We start from the raw sequence: 17,537 nt of genomic DNA, 5'->3' as shown, positions 1-17,537 counted from the left end.
ACCGTCCCATCCCTCGAGGGGCTTCCCTTATCGTGGGGCGCACTGATGGGTGTTTAGGTAATTGTAACCGTGCAGTGGGATTAGGGTTCGGGGTGCTGTGGGAGTGCAGGATGGGGCATCTGATCCAGCACGGGGGGGTCCGCAAGGCTTCACAGATGGGCTGGGTCTGGCCCGCGTCTTTCTGGAGGAGCTGGGAGGGTGAAGAGTGCGTGCGTGTGCGTGTTCACGCGTGTATGTGCGTGTTGGGAGGTGTGGGGGGTGTTTCCGGCTGGCAGGGAGCAGTGTGCGTGGCAGTTCAGCCGTGTGTGAGGACGTGTGTTCCCTGCAGGTGATTAGAATTCCTGGAGTGGGTGTGGGGAGAGGGTACTGAGTCGGGGGGAACTAGTGAGGCCACAGGGGTAAGTGGACGTCAGGTCTTGAGGGGCTTTGTGCTACATCAGGGAGTTCGAGCTTTATTCGAGGGCACAGAGAAGCCAGTGGTGAATTTCAGGGGAGTGAAACTGTGAGGTGGATGTTTAGGAGAGAGTGGCAGGATGGATCAGAGGGAATCGTGAATGTCCATTAGGAGACTGTTGCAGTCATGTACACGAGGGTGTTGCTGGCCAGTGGACACGGTGCCCCTGGAGTCTGCAGGAGTGCAAGGGAGGACGGTGGGGGGGCAGGGGGCAGCCTGGGTTCCTGGTTCGGTTGTGGGTGGGTGGTTTGTGGGACCAGGTGCTGCGCTGGGACCCACACAGTGGGGGGCAGGTCTGGGGGGATGCGGGTGAGTTCGGGGTTAGACGTTTGGTGGAGAAGCCTGTACTGTAGGCATGCAGGTGCCCAGTTCATGACCCCTCATGGCTCCAGTGATGACAGTCAGTCTCCTGCTCGGCAGCCAAGACCAACCATAATCAACTCCCCCCCGCCCCCCGGCAAGAATCCTACGTCTTATAGGACATCTCTTACTTTGATCCCTCTGGCCCTGGTTTTTCCATACTGTGTGTCTGCACTGTACAGAACTGACCACTCCTGCTGCTTTGCCAAACACACTGGGTTCAACAAGGCCCCTAGATTGCACTTGATGTTCATATCACCCCCAAATCAGAGCAAATCAGTGTACACTGAGAGTTTTAATACCGTCAATTTATACCACTTCTCTGTAATTGAAAGCCTTTCTGTATGTAATAATCAAAAAGATATTTATATAAAGGGAAAGAGTAGAGTTGTAATTATAGCTTTATTTTCCAAAGCCTTTTATAGAGTTTGATTGTGATGTGCATTTAAAAAAATATACATGGGTATTAGAATTTTTTCTTTTCTTATTTGGTAGAGGGTAAGGGTGCTACCATTTATGGACTGTTTGATGTAATGATTAAACAAGTTTTCTTTTAGCAGTCAGTTTTGGTTGATTGCTGTACAGTTGTGTCACTGTTATTCATTTGCTACAAACTAAGTTTTTTTTTGTTTTTTTGCTTTTTTTTTTGGCTGCGTTGGGTCTTCGTTGCTGTGTGTGGGCTTTCTCTAGTTGCGGCGAGCAGGGTCTACTCTTTGTTGCGGTGCGCGGGCTTCTCATTGCGGTGGCTTCTCTTGTTGCGGAGCACAGGCTCTAGGTGCGTGGGCTTCAGTAGTTGGGGCACGTGGGCTCAGTAGTTGTGGTTCACAGGCTTAGTTGCTCTGCGGCATGTGGAATCTTCCCAGACCAGGGATCGAACCTGTGTCCTCTGTATTGGCAGACAGATTCTTAACCACTGTGCCACCAGGGAAGTCCTGCAAAGTAAGTTTTAAAACAGCTTTCCTGAGAGGCTACTTCTTATGTAAAGCAAACCTTATTTGCAGTCTGTCAGCACACAGAACCATATGAATCAAAGTGTGTGTGTGTAGTTTAGGGTGAGTGATAGGTCTCAGGGTACAGCCTGGGTGAGCTTTCCCCAGAGGCATCTCCTGACAGGCAGTACAGGCACAAGCACAGACAGATGTCTTCTTTCTCTTGGCGTTAGACAAACACAAGGATAAGGTTTCTCTACGCATGGCCCTGTGCTGGTCCCTGGGGATGCAAAGATGAACAGCACATCTCGGCACATGGTTCTTTTTAGATTTATGAGATTATAGAACTACCTTTTATAATATTCCTCCTTTTTTTGACTATTGGAATATTTCCTTTCATTGGTCTATTCCTTATGCTTTTTAATTAACCTCTAACACAGTTACTATGTAATTAAGTCATCAAATGTTAAAAATTCTACAGATTGTTTCATTACAGTAGAATATGCAATAGTTAAAAATGTTCTTGCTATGGTTTTGTTTTTGTTTTTTTTGGTTATTTTGGTTTGTCTTCTGTGTTTTTCGCTCAAGACATTAAAAGCCAGAGCTATTTCAAGTTGAAATGCCCTTAAACTGCCTTGAATCAGACAACTTACGTTGCTTTTTCTTTCTGCAAGGTATGATGTTATAGGCTATTGCTTCTAAAATTATGTGAAGGAATAAATCAACCAGTCTGACAGTTATTATAACCATAAAGGAAATAAGTGGAAATTATAATGCTGCACTATGAAACCCCATCCATATTCCTGTGTGGTGGCCTGTGAACGTGTTTATATTCTTGATATAATTACTTATTTTATATGCATTTTATATGCATTTTATAAGTATGGACTGTAGTTACATATTTATGTAAATAATATAAGCATTGCATTATGTTTTGATTTTTTCATGTATTAGGAAAGAAGACACAGTACACCACTTGATTTATAACCTTATATCTCCCCCCCCCCCCAAAAAAAAAAACATTTTCAGAGAGGATCCGGGCTAGAGAAAATGCTTCCTCCCTACGCAACACTGGTCTCACTGCTTGCCCAGCTAAAAGCCTTGATAGCGCAGACATTGTGCCGCGCGCGCTGCCGCTCCCAGCGATCCGTGACTAATCCCGCAGGCACTGCAGAGAAAGGTCCGGGAGTCGGAACTGCGGACGGCCTGCCTGGAAAGGGTGACGTCACCTCCATCTGCGCGTGCGCGCCGCCGCTGATGGAGAGGCTTAGCCCCCTGCTCTTTGTGCTGTGGGGTGCATGCGCGCGCGTTTCCCCTAAATAAACTAATGAGCAAAATTCGCTAATTACCACCAAGACTCCGTACTAATAGTGACCCTCCAGCTTACTACTTAATGTTGCTTTTCTTTGTTCTTTCAGAACGCTGCTTTCTTTATTACCACATCGTTTATTACTGCTACAACCTGTGTCTTTAGAAGGATGGGAATTTGTTCAGTCTCTCTCACTTTCAGTCTTCCCATTTAGTAAATACTAACGTAAGATAGCTGACCGGCAAATGAGACCTCTGAAAACGGATGAGCTGCACAGTTTGCCTTGTGGATTGTCTTTTAAGGACAAATCCCAGTGCAGGAGGTGAGGCGGACTGTTCAGAACAAGGTGCCAGTTCATCTGGTTCAGCTCAAATGGTGAAGAAATGACTTTTTTTTCTTCTAACAAACACTGTTTTTATTCAATACTTAAAAAAAATTGACTTGTTTAATTTGAGGATTATGTAAAATTTCAAATGGCTAGTATCTGCCGGTAGTCCTGAGAGAAATATGGGGGAAATAATTAACCTGTGTTTTGGTTTAGAATTTTTAAAATTTGGTTCATTTAAAAACTCATTTGATTTGTTTCATCTTAATTTCTTTTGAAACCAGCTATGGAAAAATGACTGCTGGGATAATGTGCCGCATAAAAGCTTTTTGCTCATTGTAAAAATATTTCTGTGGTGCTTTTTTACTTCTTAAATAAAAAAAAACTTGGGGGTGGTTGTTCCTTATCTGTTTGTTGTTTTTAAAAAATCTGATAGCAAGGAAATGACCAAGTGCGGGAGCATTCTGGTCAGCAGTGACTCGCTTCAAAAGGTATTTGTCAGCAGTAACAATACAGCACCTCCTTATAGGGTCGAGGGGTGACAAACGAGAGATTGATCTGACCAGTGGGGTATTAGATAGTTGAAGTTTCAGACCATTGATTCAACTAAAAGATTTTACATTGTTGAATAACTTGTGGAATGTTTTCTCTTAGGGCAGAGAGGTTAATTTTCCTCGTTATAAATATAAGTCATACTGTAGGCCATCTGAGCAATACTGAGCTTACAGGTTAAACAGGAAACAGGAAGTGCTCAGGACCATTGAGAGGCTTGCATGGGGGTTCCGGGCAAGAAGCTGGAGAAGTATGTGCATGTCTTAGTTCGTTCGTTCATTCATTCATTCAGCCAACCCATGTTTATTGACCACCCTGTGCCTGCCCTGTCCTAGGCAGCTGGGACACAGCAGGGAACAAAACAGACCCGTCCTCTGGCTAGCAGGCAGATTTAGAGGAAGAGAGAGAAAAACTGTCCTCTTGATGGGCAACGTAATGTGAGTCACTTTAGGAAATGTGGATGATTTGGGAGCAGGGGGTTGAAATGTACCTCAGGCTGACAGGTCACTGAACCAAATAGCAATTTGAAAAGTGGTAACAGAATCAATTTTGGCAAGTCATATCATGCTGAACCTGGGGTTTGAGATATTTTTAAATGAATATGTTAAAACCTCTAAATATTCAAATGTGATTGCTTTAGGAAAAGGGGTTATTTGTGTTGACTGAAATCAGGAAGGAGGAAGGAAAATCAGCCACTAACTGCATGCTTGTGTTAACAATGATAAAATCAGATTGTTAACCCAAACCCTTTTCCCTCAGTAGCGTTCAACAAATATTAACATCAAGATCTAGAGTAATGGCAAATGTTATGTGAACATTTTTTTCAGATTTGGTTTAAAAGAGCAGTTGTTGACTTCCTTTTAGGACTCCCCTGGGACACAACCCTTTGCACCTACGAAGGAGCTGGATGAGCCTCAGCTGACTGCATCCCATGCTCTGTTCACTGTCCCCTGAAGCTAGCATTTCATTAAAATTCACAGTGGCTTCTTTGTCTCAGCAAAATGTACTTTAAATCGTAACAAGTATCCAGTCCCTCTGCACACTTCAGTATAGGCCTGTGTATTTTAAAAAGTATATAATTGGGGCTTCCCTGGTGGCGCAGTGGTTGAGAGTCCGCCTGCTGATGCACGGGGCACGGGTTCGTGCCCCGGTCCGGGAAGATCCCCCATGCCGCGGAGCGCCTGGGCCCGTGAGCCATGGCCGCTGAGCCTGCGCGTCCGGAGCCTGTGCTCCGCAACGGGAGAGGCCACAACAGTGAGAGGCCCGCGTACCGCAAAAAAAATAAAAAAGTATATAATTGACGAAATGGGTACAAATACATGTCCTCTGACTTTGGCCATTTACCTCTGTTATATAGTTATTGCCTTTCACATTGCTCTTCTTTTTTTTGCCCCTTCTCTCCTAGTTTTACTGAAATTCTCTCTGTGCCACCTATTAAGTTTGGTGGCACTTAGAAGTAAAGTACTGATGACTTCCTGGCTGTGGCACTGATGAGGTCTGGGGTCTCACGAGTGTCACTCCGAGATGGCATCTGCCAGTCCTTCCCCTCTCCATGAGTGTGGGAGGACAGGTGTGTGTTTTGAGGGTAGTTGCTGAGTGTATCCTTTTGTTCCAAAGTGTGGGACCCACAGCTAGATCCTTTAATGTATGAGGAAGCAGCACAGTAGTTGTTGTCCTATCTGTCATGTAATCTAGAATCACTGGAATAGCACAGAAGCCATTTATTTGTAATTTTTTGTAGTCATGCACTCTGTTTTCATAAATAGCTCTTCAGGGCATGGAGCAGAATCTGCCATTTGATCTGAGGACATTTCATGGCTGAGTTCTTCTTGCTTTTTATTGAAAGTTACGTGATATAGTTAATCTAGCTTCAGTATGTGTGCAGGCTTCCTCAGTCCTTTGCCTGTTGGGTGTGTCTTTTAAAAATGGAAATGAGGTTAAACAGTACTTAGGTGAGCGTCTAATAATAGCCACAAACTCAGTTTCTTTGTGTGGTTAGTTTTATGTTTCTTTCTTTCTTTGTTTGTCTCTCTATTTTCTTTCATGTTTTAGACGTTTTCATTGTCAATTTTAATAAAACCAGCATCTCTTTTTTTCTGTGCCGTATTCAACAAAAATATTACGGTAAAACTATTTAGAATTTATATTCTAGTCTATGTTCAGACATGTACATATATCATAATAGAAGTTAAACACATTTTCACACCAGTTTAGCCATTGATTCATGTGTCTTTCTTCTTCTGGAAAACCTGTTGAGTCTTACTTAATTTAGGGGAGATCGTCATTGTCAGTTTTGTTTTTTTCTTCACTTTGTTTTCATATCAGTATGATATTCTTCCTGTGGGGTGACCTGGAACATGGCAGCTCTAACTGGCATCATTCACTGCATCAAGGTTATTAATAAACAGATGTAGTTCAGAGTCGGTGGGAATTGTCAAGAATGCTTTGGAATTCCGTAAGTCACACAGGCCTCTCTTGAGGTCCCCGAACTGGAATGGGGACATTCTCCTTGTCGCGGGTTGTGTGAGAGGCAGCCCCTGCTTCTGTAGTGTGGGAATCCAGGACCGCGGTGGTAGTGGCAGCTCTCTGCGGGCTCTGCTGTGTCCCGGCCGGGGCACGTGTGCACACGGGCTATGGGGGGACGGTAGGAAGCGTGCGTTTTCTTGTCTGGTAGCGGTGGAAGGGGATCCCCTTTTCACATCCCGGTAGATGGGGGTCCACAGCTACGGCTTCCTCCTTCCTAGTATTCTGGTTACTTGATCTGGCTCCTCATTGCCTGGGTCCGTTCGTGCTGCTTACAGAACTTTCCATCCTGTGCCTTGCTCTCTAGGTGTTTATGAGCTTGTCTCTGCCAAGGCCACCGTGGTGCCTGATTCCTCTTTGCATTTGCCCCGCGGCCATCCATGTCCGCCTCGGTTGGAACTGGGATGTCATCAATCTTTGTAGACACATGCAGTGAATTACCCAGTGACAGGCAATGATTTGCTGAGACGACACTGCATCCATTCAAGAGTTTTGAAGGAACCTTAAGGATGAAATTGCAGAGCCCTTGGCTCTTGTTTTGCCTTTTATAAATAGCCACTGTTCTAAAAGCTTGGTGGGTTGCCAGCATAAGGCATGGTATATTGGAAAGCAAAATGGCCTGGTGATCTGGAGGCCTGCGTTCTGTGTTGAGCCATTTCACAACCAGCTGGGTAGTGCCGCTAAGCCCTTGGACCTCAGGGTCCTCGTCAGGATGTGTTGGCTGTGGTCTTTGCACAGAAGTCTCTGGTGATCGTCAGTGTCATGGTTAGATCCTGTTAAACTGGGTTCTTTGTACATGTGTAGGTATTCTGTGGACAGGATTGTTATTAATCTAGGACAGGATTGTTATTAATCTACTCATTCTTTGTTTCTGTGAATGATACATTGCAGAGACTAGATTCTGTTGGATTCCTCCAAAATGTGCTGGTTTTGTTGCTGTTTGGGTACTTGATTCAGCAGGCTGGACCCTGCAGTGGGCAGCCACTCCAGCCTCGGGTGAGGTCCTTAGCCTTAGCTTGGAGCTGGGGCTACTTGGAGCTTGCCCTGAACATGCAAGCTCGGGGGACAGCCAGAGGTTTGTGCCAAGTTTATGTACAGAACTGGGGGCTCCCCTTCTCTTTTGCACCATTTCTTCTCGTGATTACAGCTGCTGACGTTGCCCTTAGCTGTGTCCCGACTTGTTTTAGCAGCTCCAGGTGGCTTAGGCTGGGCCCTGCCCTCAGGCTGAAAGCCCTTATAAAGTCACTTCCTTTTTCCTGGTGTCTCTCCCTGCTTTTGGTCACTCTCCTGTGCCTTGAGACAGTCGGTTTTTGTAGGTTTAATCTGTGGCGGGGCTGGTCCACAGGAACTGCTCAGGCTCAGGAGAAGTGGAAGCTCCAATCACGTACCTAGAGCACTTTTTTTGCTGCTAATTCCAGGTCTATGCCTTGCATTGGTTATTTATTACCAGACTCACATTTTTGGATCCTTTCCTTGTACTACTTTGGCAAAAACAAACAGGAAAATAGGGATGGGCAGCTCTCTTTAATTCTTTCTAGAGATTGCTCTGCCGTGAATGATAGTTACTGGTTTTGATGAGTATGGCCAACATCCTGAACCTGGATTTCCCCTGCTAGAGACCTCCAAGAGAAAAATGCCGAGGCGTTATTACCGGTATGAACATTTCTGACCCCAAAATCCCATGTGAGCATTCGCCCTGGAGAGCTGGGCCGGTCGTGTTGGGGCTGCCAGAGTTCCCTTTGCGGAGATGGGTGCTGGCCTGGCCTACAGTGCCCGCTGCGTGCTTCCTTGCCACACTGTTTCCACTGGGCCTTCTAGATGGTCGGGGCGTGGGGAGAGTTGGTTTGATGTGAGGAGAGGGACCTGGGCCACCCAGTGAAGCGGGTGACACCAGGCCGTCTTACCACATTCGCCAGTGACATTCCTCCAGGGGCGCCTGACCCAGAAAGCCTGGAAGGACAGCGCCAAGTGGGAGCTGTGGCCAGTCCCCAGCTGTTTATAATCCTGCTCTCCTCCGTGACGCTGTTTATGTTTAACTGGATTCGGAGATAGGATGAGGCTCTGAGCTCCCCCTAGAGGTTTGAGTGCGGCATGAATCGCAGTTTTTAAACAACCATGTTGCTGCTTTATTTGCCAGTGTTTATGTTAAATCTGTGGAATTAAAATGAAGATTTTTGAAACAATCTGGACTGATTTCATATCCCGTCATTTTGGGACCAAACCTTTCTCTAAAACCAGAAATGATGGAGAGCCTGCTTGGTATGGGAGCCTCTGGGTCTGGGTCTTCAAATCATTTTTCCACATTGAAATAGAAGGTAATCCTGTGATCAGAGACTTTCCTTCATAGAATTCAGATGTTTTCAAATGATGATATTTCTCAAGTTGATTTAATGGGTGTGAAGAAAGCAGCTGTGTTGACATTGAGATGGGGTTAGGAAATTAAATGACACTCAAGCAACCTGGTAATTTTATTTTCTCCTTATGTATTTCAGGGTTTCGAAAAAACGATGAAATGAAAGCTATGGATGTTTTGCCAATTTTAAAGGAAAAAGTTGCATACCTTTCAGGTAAAGTTTAACTTTCTAATCTGCTCTATTGTTCCTTCTGAGTGCTTTGATACAATGTCAGAGTCTGAAATACTAAACTATAAACTCGCCCACCTGTCACAACGTAAAAGCATTGGCATTTCGATGGATTTTTAACTGCTCTATTCTTGTGGTGTTGTCCTGAGAAATTAGTGCCCAAAGAGTTTTCTTCTAGCTGGCAGGCACATCATAGGTCAGATAGCCTCGGTGATTAAAATATGTTCGTGTCTGTCATTCAACAAACATTTGGCTGTTTTGCCCCAGTCAGTTAAGTAAAAAAACTGATTTTTTTTTAATTGGAGTATAATTGCTTTACAATGTTGTGTTAGTTTCTGCCGTACAGTGAAGTGAATCAGCTATACGTATACATATACCTCCTCCACACCTGCATCCCACCGTCTAGGTCATCACAGAGCACCGAGCTGAGCTCCCTGTGCTGTGCCGCAGGTTCCCACTAGCTACTTGTTTTACATACGGTAGTGCATATATGTCAAACCTAATCTCCCAGTTCATCCCACCCTCCTCTGTCCCCCATGTCCACACGTCCGTTCTCTATGTCTGCATTTCTGTTCCTGCCCTGGAAATAGGTTCAACTGTACCACTTTTCTAGATTCCACATATATGCGTTAATATTACAATATTTGTTTTTCTCTTGCTGACTTACTTCACTCTGTATGACAGACTCTGGGTCCATCCATATCTCTACAAATGACCCCATTTCATTTCTTTTTATGGCTGAGTAATATTCCATTATAGATATGTACCACATCTTCTTTATCCATTCCTCTGTCGAGGGACATTTAGGTTGCTTCCCTGTCCTGGCTATTGTCAGTAGTGCTGCAGTGAACACTGGGGTACATGTGTCTTTTTGAATTACGGTTTTCTCAGGGTATACACCCACCATCTCAGCAGAAGTGGTGGGAATGAGACCATATGTAGATGTGTCGTGAATTCCTTGCCTCTCTTTCTGGCGCTCTGGTCCTGGAATTCCTAGAACCCATGTCATGGACCTGGAAAGCCCTGATGGTCTCTGCCAGCCAGCTGGTCCTCTACTTAACTCCTGGCCCTTCTGCAGCATGGGGACAGACTGGACCAGTCTCCCAGGCTCTGGGGCACTCACCTGCCCTCTCCTCTGCACACAGAGGGTCAGCTTTGGGGCTTTTCTGGCTGTCTCCTCGGGGGTTCCTTCCTACATGAACAGAACAGCCATTGGGTATCATACCATTTTAGCACCAGTTCACTTGTTACAGAACAAAGGTCTGCAGGAGTTTTCTGCTGTGTTATAGCAGGAAGTAAATCTGTAGACTGTCACGTGCTTTTAGACAGTCTTCCTGGATGTGTTTCCCTTGATAAATTTTTATCTTTCACAAACAGGCATGCTGTGCTGATCTCATGTCTCCTCTTGAACACATTTTATTTAAATTTGTGACACTGCTAGCTGCTTTTATGCGTTCTGTGTGTCCTTTACGCATGTGGGACGGGTATATATTTAGGCTGCAGCTTCCTGTGGCCTTTTCGCTAGTCTCATCTTGCTTTGTGTCCAGTAGTGTTTCTTGGTTCCTGTTGACCACTGTTTGATGATTTTGCTGAAGTAAATCTAATTCAAAGTGACTTTGAGAGGTTAATAGAAGACTAAGTTCATGAAAAGGAGAAGGTGCTTTAGATTGTGGGAAAAACATGGTAAAGAAATGAAAGGGGGAAAAAAGGCCCTCCTGGCTCCTAATGCACTGTTTTCAAATTAGCATTTGCTCCTTTCTAATCATTTACTGACGAACTGCAAAATACGGACTCATGCCAGTTTCGTGAGCCTCCTGACTAGTTTACAGGTGGATTTTAAAGTGAAAGACTCTACTTTAAAATATTACAGGCTTTCTTTCGTAAGAAAGGCTTAAAGAAAGCTGATCTCGCACGTTCATCAGTGTTCTGTTTTAAAGTTTGGCTCTGTGATGAGGGCACCTGCTGCTTCGGTCCCTTGTTTTGTTCCTAAACCTCGTCACTGCACTTTCTTCTCTTATTATGCTTGTGGTGATGGGTAGGTGAAGAACAGTAGAAGACTGAGTGATGATTGTTATATGTACTCACTCTTTTTTTAAAAACAATAGTGGAGGGCTTCCCTGGTGGCGCAGTGGTTGAGAGTCCGCCTGCCGATGCAGGGGACGCGGGTTCGTGCCCCGGTCTGGGAAGATCCCACATGCCGCGGAGTGGCTGGGCCCGTGAGCCATGGCCGCTGAGCCTGCGCATCCGGAGCCTGTGCTCCACAACAGTGAGAGGCCCACGTACCGCAAAAAAAAAAAAAAAAAAAAAGTAGTGGAGCATAGTTGATTAACAATGTTGTGTTAGTTTCAGGTGTACAGGAAAGTGATTCAGTTATACATATACATGTATCTATTTTTCAAATTCTTTTCCCGTTTAGGTTATTACAGAATATTGAACAGCATTCCCTGTGCTATATAGTAGGTCCTTGTTGGTTATTTATTTTAAATATAGCAGTGTGTACATGTACATATTCACTCTGTTCTTAAGCATTTAATACAGAATATATTAATAGATGGTGTTTCTATGTAAGTTACTGTCAACACTAAACTATTTCTCTTTCAACTAATCCAGTAAAATCAATCTTTCAGAGTTTATCATGAATCTTTGCTAAAACCTTAAATTCTGCAGGGTTAATTAAAGTTGGATGCCTTTAGTGGGGAGGGAAGTTTTGCATTGCAGCAAATCAGTCCAGAACCATCTTTAGAGATGGTAGGACTTCTACCAGCTGTGTTAGCAAAATGCAGTTAGTAGGGGCCACCACAGTTTCATAGTATTTCCTAATCTGTGGCCAGAATTGGCCAGTTAAAGTAGCATGAGGTCCTTGCTGATTGCCTTAGGCTTGCTGTTATCTTGTTTAGGAAGGGAAAAGGAAAAAAACATTAAATTAAAAACAAATTGATTACCTATGTGGTAAATTTTTTTTTTATTTCAATGAAGGAGTAAACTTTTGAAGCATTTTAACCTCTGATCCTGTTTTTTCTTTTTTCTTGAGATATAATTCACATACCATTAATCCACCTTTTATTTTTTATTTATTTTTAAAATTTATTTATTTTTTAAATCTACCTTTTAAAAGTGTACAACCTAGTAGATTTTAGTGTGTTCGCAAGGTTGTGGAAGCATCACCACTGACTGTCCTGATCCCAGAACACTTTGATCAGCCCCCAAAGAGCCCCATACCGAGTCCCTGATTCCTCCACCCCTCAGCTCTGGCAATTGCCAATCTACCTTTTTTTGCCCTGACCCCATTTTAATAAATATCAGGGGTCTTTATTATGGTAACTTTGTAAAAGCTCTCCATGTGAGTGGCTTTTAGTAAATTAAGTCTAAGTGGAATAGCCAGGGCTTTGAAAAAGCAGGCCAGGGGATCGGCGATTCTGTGAGATGCCTGTTAGCTCAAGATCTCTAAGAAACCAGTGTGGACTCTTTGAGCTTCAGTATTTCTGATCCTGTCTCATCTCCGGGTACCCTAAAAAGTAGTCCTTTTGACTGAGGTGAGTGACGTATCTAACTTCATGCATGACATCAGAGGAGGGGCCGTGAAAGAAGTGTCCTGTGGTTTATGTTTGATGTTACATCTATAAAAGTAGGTATGTTTATGGTATACATAGTGTCTTGCATATTTAACGTTGTGCGTGTGTGTACGTTATATATATATATATGTATGTGTATGTATATAATGTCAACCACTTCATGTGGCTCCTGTGCCACTAGGGTTTGGTCTGGGCCTTGAAACAACTCACAGGCAGCCACCAGAATTAAGAACGCCTTTTTTCCCTTAACTTTTTATCATGGAACATTTCAACGTCCAAAAGGAGAGAGGATAGTATAGAAGACTGCCTGCCGTGAATCCATGGGTCACCTCAATAATCGTGTTTCATCTATATTCCTTGAAAAGCTTTAAAAAAACCTCAATATACCATTAATAGACATAAAAATGAATAATAACGTTGATATATAAAACGTTAATCAGTATTCATGTTTCCGTTTGTCTCGTAATTTGTTTTTACAGGATGTATACGGCACTTGGTTGATGTGTCTGATGCATCTTTTAATCTTCAGCTTCCTCCTTCTCCTCGTTCTTTCTGTGTCACTCCTGTATGTTTATTAGATGAGGAAACGGTGTTTTCCTGTAGATTTCCCTACATTTTGCTGGTTGCGTCCCTGGGGGGGTCATGTCACATGTTCCTCTTGCCCCGTGTTTCCTGGGAACTAGGAGCTGGATCTTGATGCTTGGTTTTGCAGGGAAGTAGGCAGAAAATTTTAATGGGTAGTGTTGGGTAGTTCTACTGGGAGTTTTATTTGGAGAGTCTGGTTGTCTCTCTTTTATGACGTTACGATAATTACTGCTTTGATGTAATATTTTCTTAGGGTTACAAAATAGTGATAATCTAATTATATCCTTTTTTCTTCATTTGTCAACTTGGGTATTCCATAAAGAGAAACGTCCCAATCAGCTTCTTGGTCTCCCTGAGAACACAGTTCATACAGGAAAGGAGGAACAATGATTGATGCTTGTCCTTTATTAGTTTTCAGACTAATGAAGAATGATCATTAGTCATATCAGACTAATAAAAAAAACCATTGAGTTTTTTTTTAAGTGTCATTTTGAGCTCATGATTTTAAATATATTTGATGTGTTTCAATTGTACATTTCTGTTTGGTTTTTTTTTTCGGCCACACCGCAGGGCTTGTGGGATCTTAGTTCCCCGACCAGGGATTGAACCCAGGCAGTGAAAGTGCCGAGTCCTAACCACTGGACCGCCAGGGAATTCCCCCACTGTACATTTCTTTTTCTCTTGCGAAGTTAAAATGTTCCCATCCTTTGGCCGGTGGGAGCCTCTTCAGATGCGCTCCTGAATCCAAGTACCACAGCGTTACAGCTTCTCTCTCTGCTGATGTTACAAGATATTTCAGGCCCATCTTGTCTGTTTCCTGCTCCATATCTGCAGTCAGCCATTTCTCTAAAGCGCCCTGGTTCTTTGGCATGGGGAATGGTGCAGGGTACTGGGGAAGCTTGCTGTTCTGGGTGGGTCACTGTTTCTGAGCCTCTTCAGCGGACACATTTAGGAAATCTGTATATATATGTTTTCTAAGTGAGAAAAGATATCATGGCTTCATACTAAAGTTTCCAATTCAAATACAGAATTACAGATATTTTATTTTTCTTTGATTTTATATTTGCATCTCCTTTTCTTTTCCTTATGCTAAAAATCTTAGTGCCTACCCTCATCAACCTAATTATTTGCATTGTAATACTGATGTTATCACCACAGTATGACTACCGAATGTAACTTAATACTTCTGTTGTTTTGTTGTCCTAAGGGTACATACCACTAAGAACGTACAGCCCTATTACTGTATTTTAAAGTCACAAAAAATAGTTCCTCTCCACGTAGATCAAGTTCTTCCCAACCTGAAACTCAGGATCATTTGTCTTATTTTACTTTACATTTATTTTTCAGGCTTAAAAAAACAACCACTTAATCTTGCTTCAGTACTAAGTAACGTGTACATCATTTGAGGTTTAAAAGCTAAAAACAAGTTAAAAGATAAGGTGTGCTCCAAGAAATCTAGTTTCTCTCCTTGCCCCATCCACCTGTACCTTCCCCCCGCGTAGGTCAACTTTTTTGCTTTCGTCTTCTTTAGTCTTGGTTTGTTTCTTATACCTTTAAAACCCAAGCACTCTCTGTCTCTGTCCCTCCACTGATCCTCACCTCCCCGCCGCCACCCCCAGACCAGACAGTGATGTACTTTGCACCATTTTCTCTGCCTTTCTGCTTTCCTCTTAAACAGTATTCTAGAGAGAGCAGTGTGTAGCAGGACAAACGGAGATTCGCCTTCCCTTTTACAGTCGTATATAACTGTGCTGCGTATGCACCATAGCTTATTCAGTCAGCTGTCTGTTGACGAGCATTTGGGTAACTCATTGAGACTAGCTTTTTTGGGGCAAGGTGAACACTGACCTTTGTAAATGGGGGAATTGACAGGAATATAGGGTCTTATTGCCCAGAGGTTTGCTGTTAGTGTTGAGACCACTGACCCTAGCTCTTGTTTCAGTTTTGCAGGAAATTCCACGTTTCTTGAGAAGGGAAGGGGGAGGAACCTCCCATTCATTTTGTGTGTTCTAGTTAGCATCTGGCACAGTCCGAGGCTGTAGTGACTGACTGGAGGGCCAGGTGCCTCTAGAGACCTTCCTTCCACCCAGAGTACGGAGTCCCCTTAGAGCCTTCACTGGAGGCGGTGTGTAAGCGAGTTTCTGATTCCCAGGATTAGGCAGCGACAAGGTACTGGTGGTGAGCGTCTGACGGTCAGGGCTGGCCTTCTGTTGGCCTCGAGCAGGGACCCAGTGGGCACCCTCTTACCAGAGTTTTGGTGGTCCGTAGCAGACTTAATAGATAGTAGCCATAATTTCTCTTTCACAAACTGCACTTTCTCAGAGCTTTGCTTTGGAAAAGTTTGCTTTTCATGGTTAGTGAGTTGCTGTTCCTCAGGGGGAGTGAAGAACCATTTTCAATGGTATTCGAAACCGGAAATTCAGATGGGGACCATGCAGAGAACAATACGGTTCATTGAAATTTACATTATACTTCGCAAAGTAAGAATGCCTTTCTTACAAAACAAGTTTATTCTCAATATTGTAAATCACTATACTTCAATTAAAAAAAAAGAAAAAAGAAGTTTCTTCTACCTGGGTAACAGGTGAGTTTTTATCAATTCATTTAAAGAAAAAGGGGTGACTCTGAAACTGGCTGCTTCTGTGGTCATTCTGGGCCACACTGCTCAAGAGACCAAGTCCCCTGAAGTTACCTTTCATAAGAGGGAAATGAGTATCACTGGGTTTATTAGGAAAAGAAGTGTCACACAGACATATATAGCTATTACGTAGACCTTTTCCAGCCTCTTTCTGATATTGAAATAAACCTCAGTTCATTTAGCATCTGCTTTCTATAGGAGTGTTCATCAGGCATTTCCATTTTTAACTTCCTGATACCTGATAGTAGGTATTTTTAATTAACTTTGTTTGGAATATAAAAGAAGAATCCGTTCATTCAGTAACTATTTATTGAATACCTCCTGTGTGCCAGCCTGAGAGGGTATAAGATGTCAGTGAGTGAACAGAGATGCCTGCCTCTGGGGGCTTCCGTTCTAGTGGGGAGACAAACAGAAAGAATGTGTGACGTGTATCGTTTACTAGAAGGTGATAGGTGCCTCATAGAAGTAAAATGTAGTGGGGTGAGGAGGAATGGCAGAGAGGATGCTGTTTTTATAAGAATTGAGAAGAGTATCATTCTGAACAAAAACTTCACGTTTTTTGCCTTGTTTTTCGACTAACCCAGCATTTGGATAGGGAGGTAATCCTTAACGGGCTGTTGGTTTTTGGTTCCAGACACGTAGAGGTCCAGACGCTGTAAAGCTCTCATACGCAGATATCCTGTGACGTTGGTAGGTGCAGGAAATGGATTTCCTGCCCTTTTCTTTTCATCATAGGAACTGAGGCGCTGAGTTTCCCGTCTATAAAGTGGAACTGACATCTGTCCTCTCCCGCCTCACTGTGAGGCTGGGGGTTGACATCAGACACATAGGAGTGTGTGTCTAGTAGATGAAGCTTTTACGAGCTGCAGTATCATTGTTTTTATTAGTTGAGGAACCGAAACTCTGAACTTGTGGCTTTTCTGCCTCATAACTGGGTCAGTGTTTTCATTTGTGTACCTTCTCTGACATTGGCAACCAAGTTAAATCTTGGGGAATATAATATAAACAGACATCTGTGGAGTTGATTTTTAAGCTCCTTAAGGATCAGAGACTATATTCTTCTGAACTAATACTAATGGTTCTAAGATTTTTTTTTTAAACCTCACTGGGAAGGGTCCTCATATGGATGATTGGCACCTGCCTGTCATTGACTGTGACACACCACAGATTGGAAGATGCACCCCCATGCAGGGAGGTTTGCAAGTGAAAAGAAATTATTAAATTATTTAATGGAGACTAGGCCATCTTTACTTCACAAGTGATTTTTTCTTAAAATATTTTATTTATTTATTTATTTGGTTGCTTTGGGTCTTCGTTGCTGCGCACGGGCTTTCTCTAGTTGCGGCAAGCGGGGGCTACTCTTCATTGTGGTGTGTGGGCTTCTCATTGCGGTGGCTTCTCTTGTTGCGGAACGTGGGCTCTAGGCACGCGAGCTTCAGTAGTTGTGGCTCGCAGGCTCTAGAGTGCAGGCTCAGTAGTTGTGGCTTGCAGGCTTCAGCAGTTGTGGCTCACAGGCTTCAGTAGTTGTGGCTCGTGGGCTCTAGAGCGCAGGCTCAGTAGTTGTGGCGCACAGGCTTAGTTGCTCCACGGCATGTGGGATCTTCCCAGACCAGGGGTTGAACCCGTGTCCCCTGCACTGGCAGGCGATTCTTAACCACTGTGCCACCAGGGAAGTCCCTCATAAGTGATTTTTGATGAAGTTCTAAAA

General features: G+C 43.6%; 1 protein-coding gene across 1 annotated transcript in view; it reads left to right on the top strand.

The window, feature by feature from the left end:
• The window catches only part of TRIO (trio Rho guanine nucleotide exchange factor), a gene marked incomplete at its 5' end in the record, with an annotated part of 376,660 nt that overhangs the window by 123,393 nt on the left and 235,730 nt on the right, over positions 1 to 17,537 (top strand). Inside the window, one exon of the mRNA XM_079704002.1 lies at positions 8,945 to 9,019. Within this exon, the coding sequence (XP_079560128.1) occupies positions 8,945 to 9,019 (75 nt within the window). The remainder of the gene's footprint in view (positions 1 to 8,944; positions 9,020 to 17,537) is intronic.

The sequence above is a fragment of the Hyperoodon ampullatus genome (genome assembly GCF_949752795.1).
Source record: "Hyperoodon ampullatus genome assembly, chromosome: 4".
Lineage (NCBI taxonomy): Eukaryota > Metazoa > Chordata > Mammalia > Artiodactyla > Ziphiidae > Hyperoodon > Hyperoodon ampullatus.
Note: the sequence above shows the minus strand (reverse complement) of the source record. Positions and strands in the feature narration are given on the sequence as shown.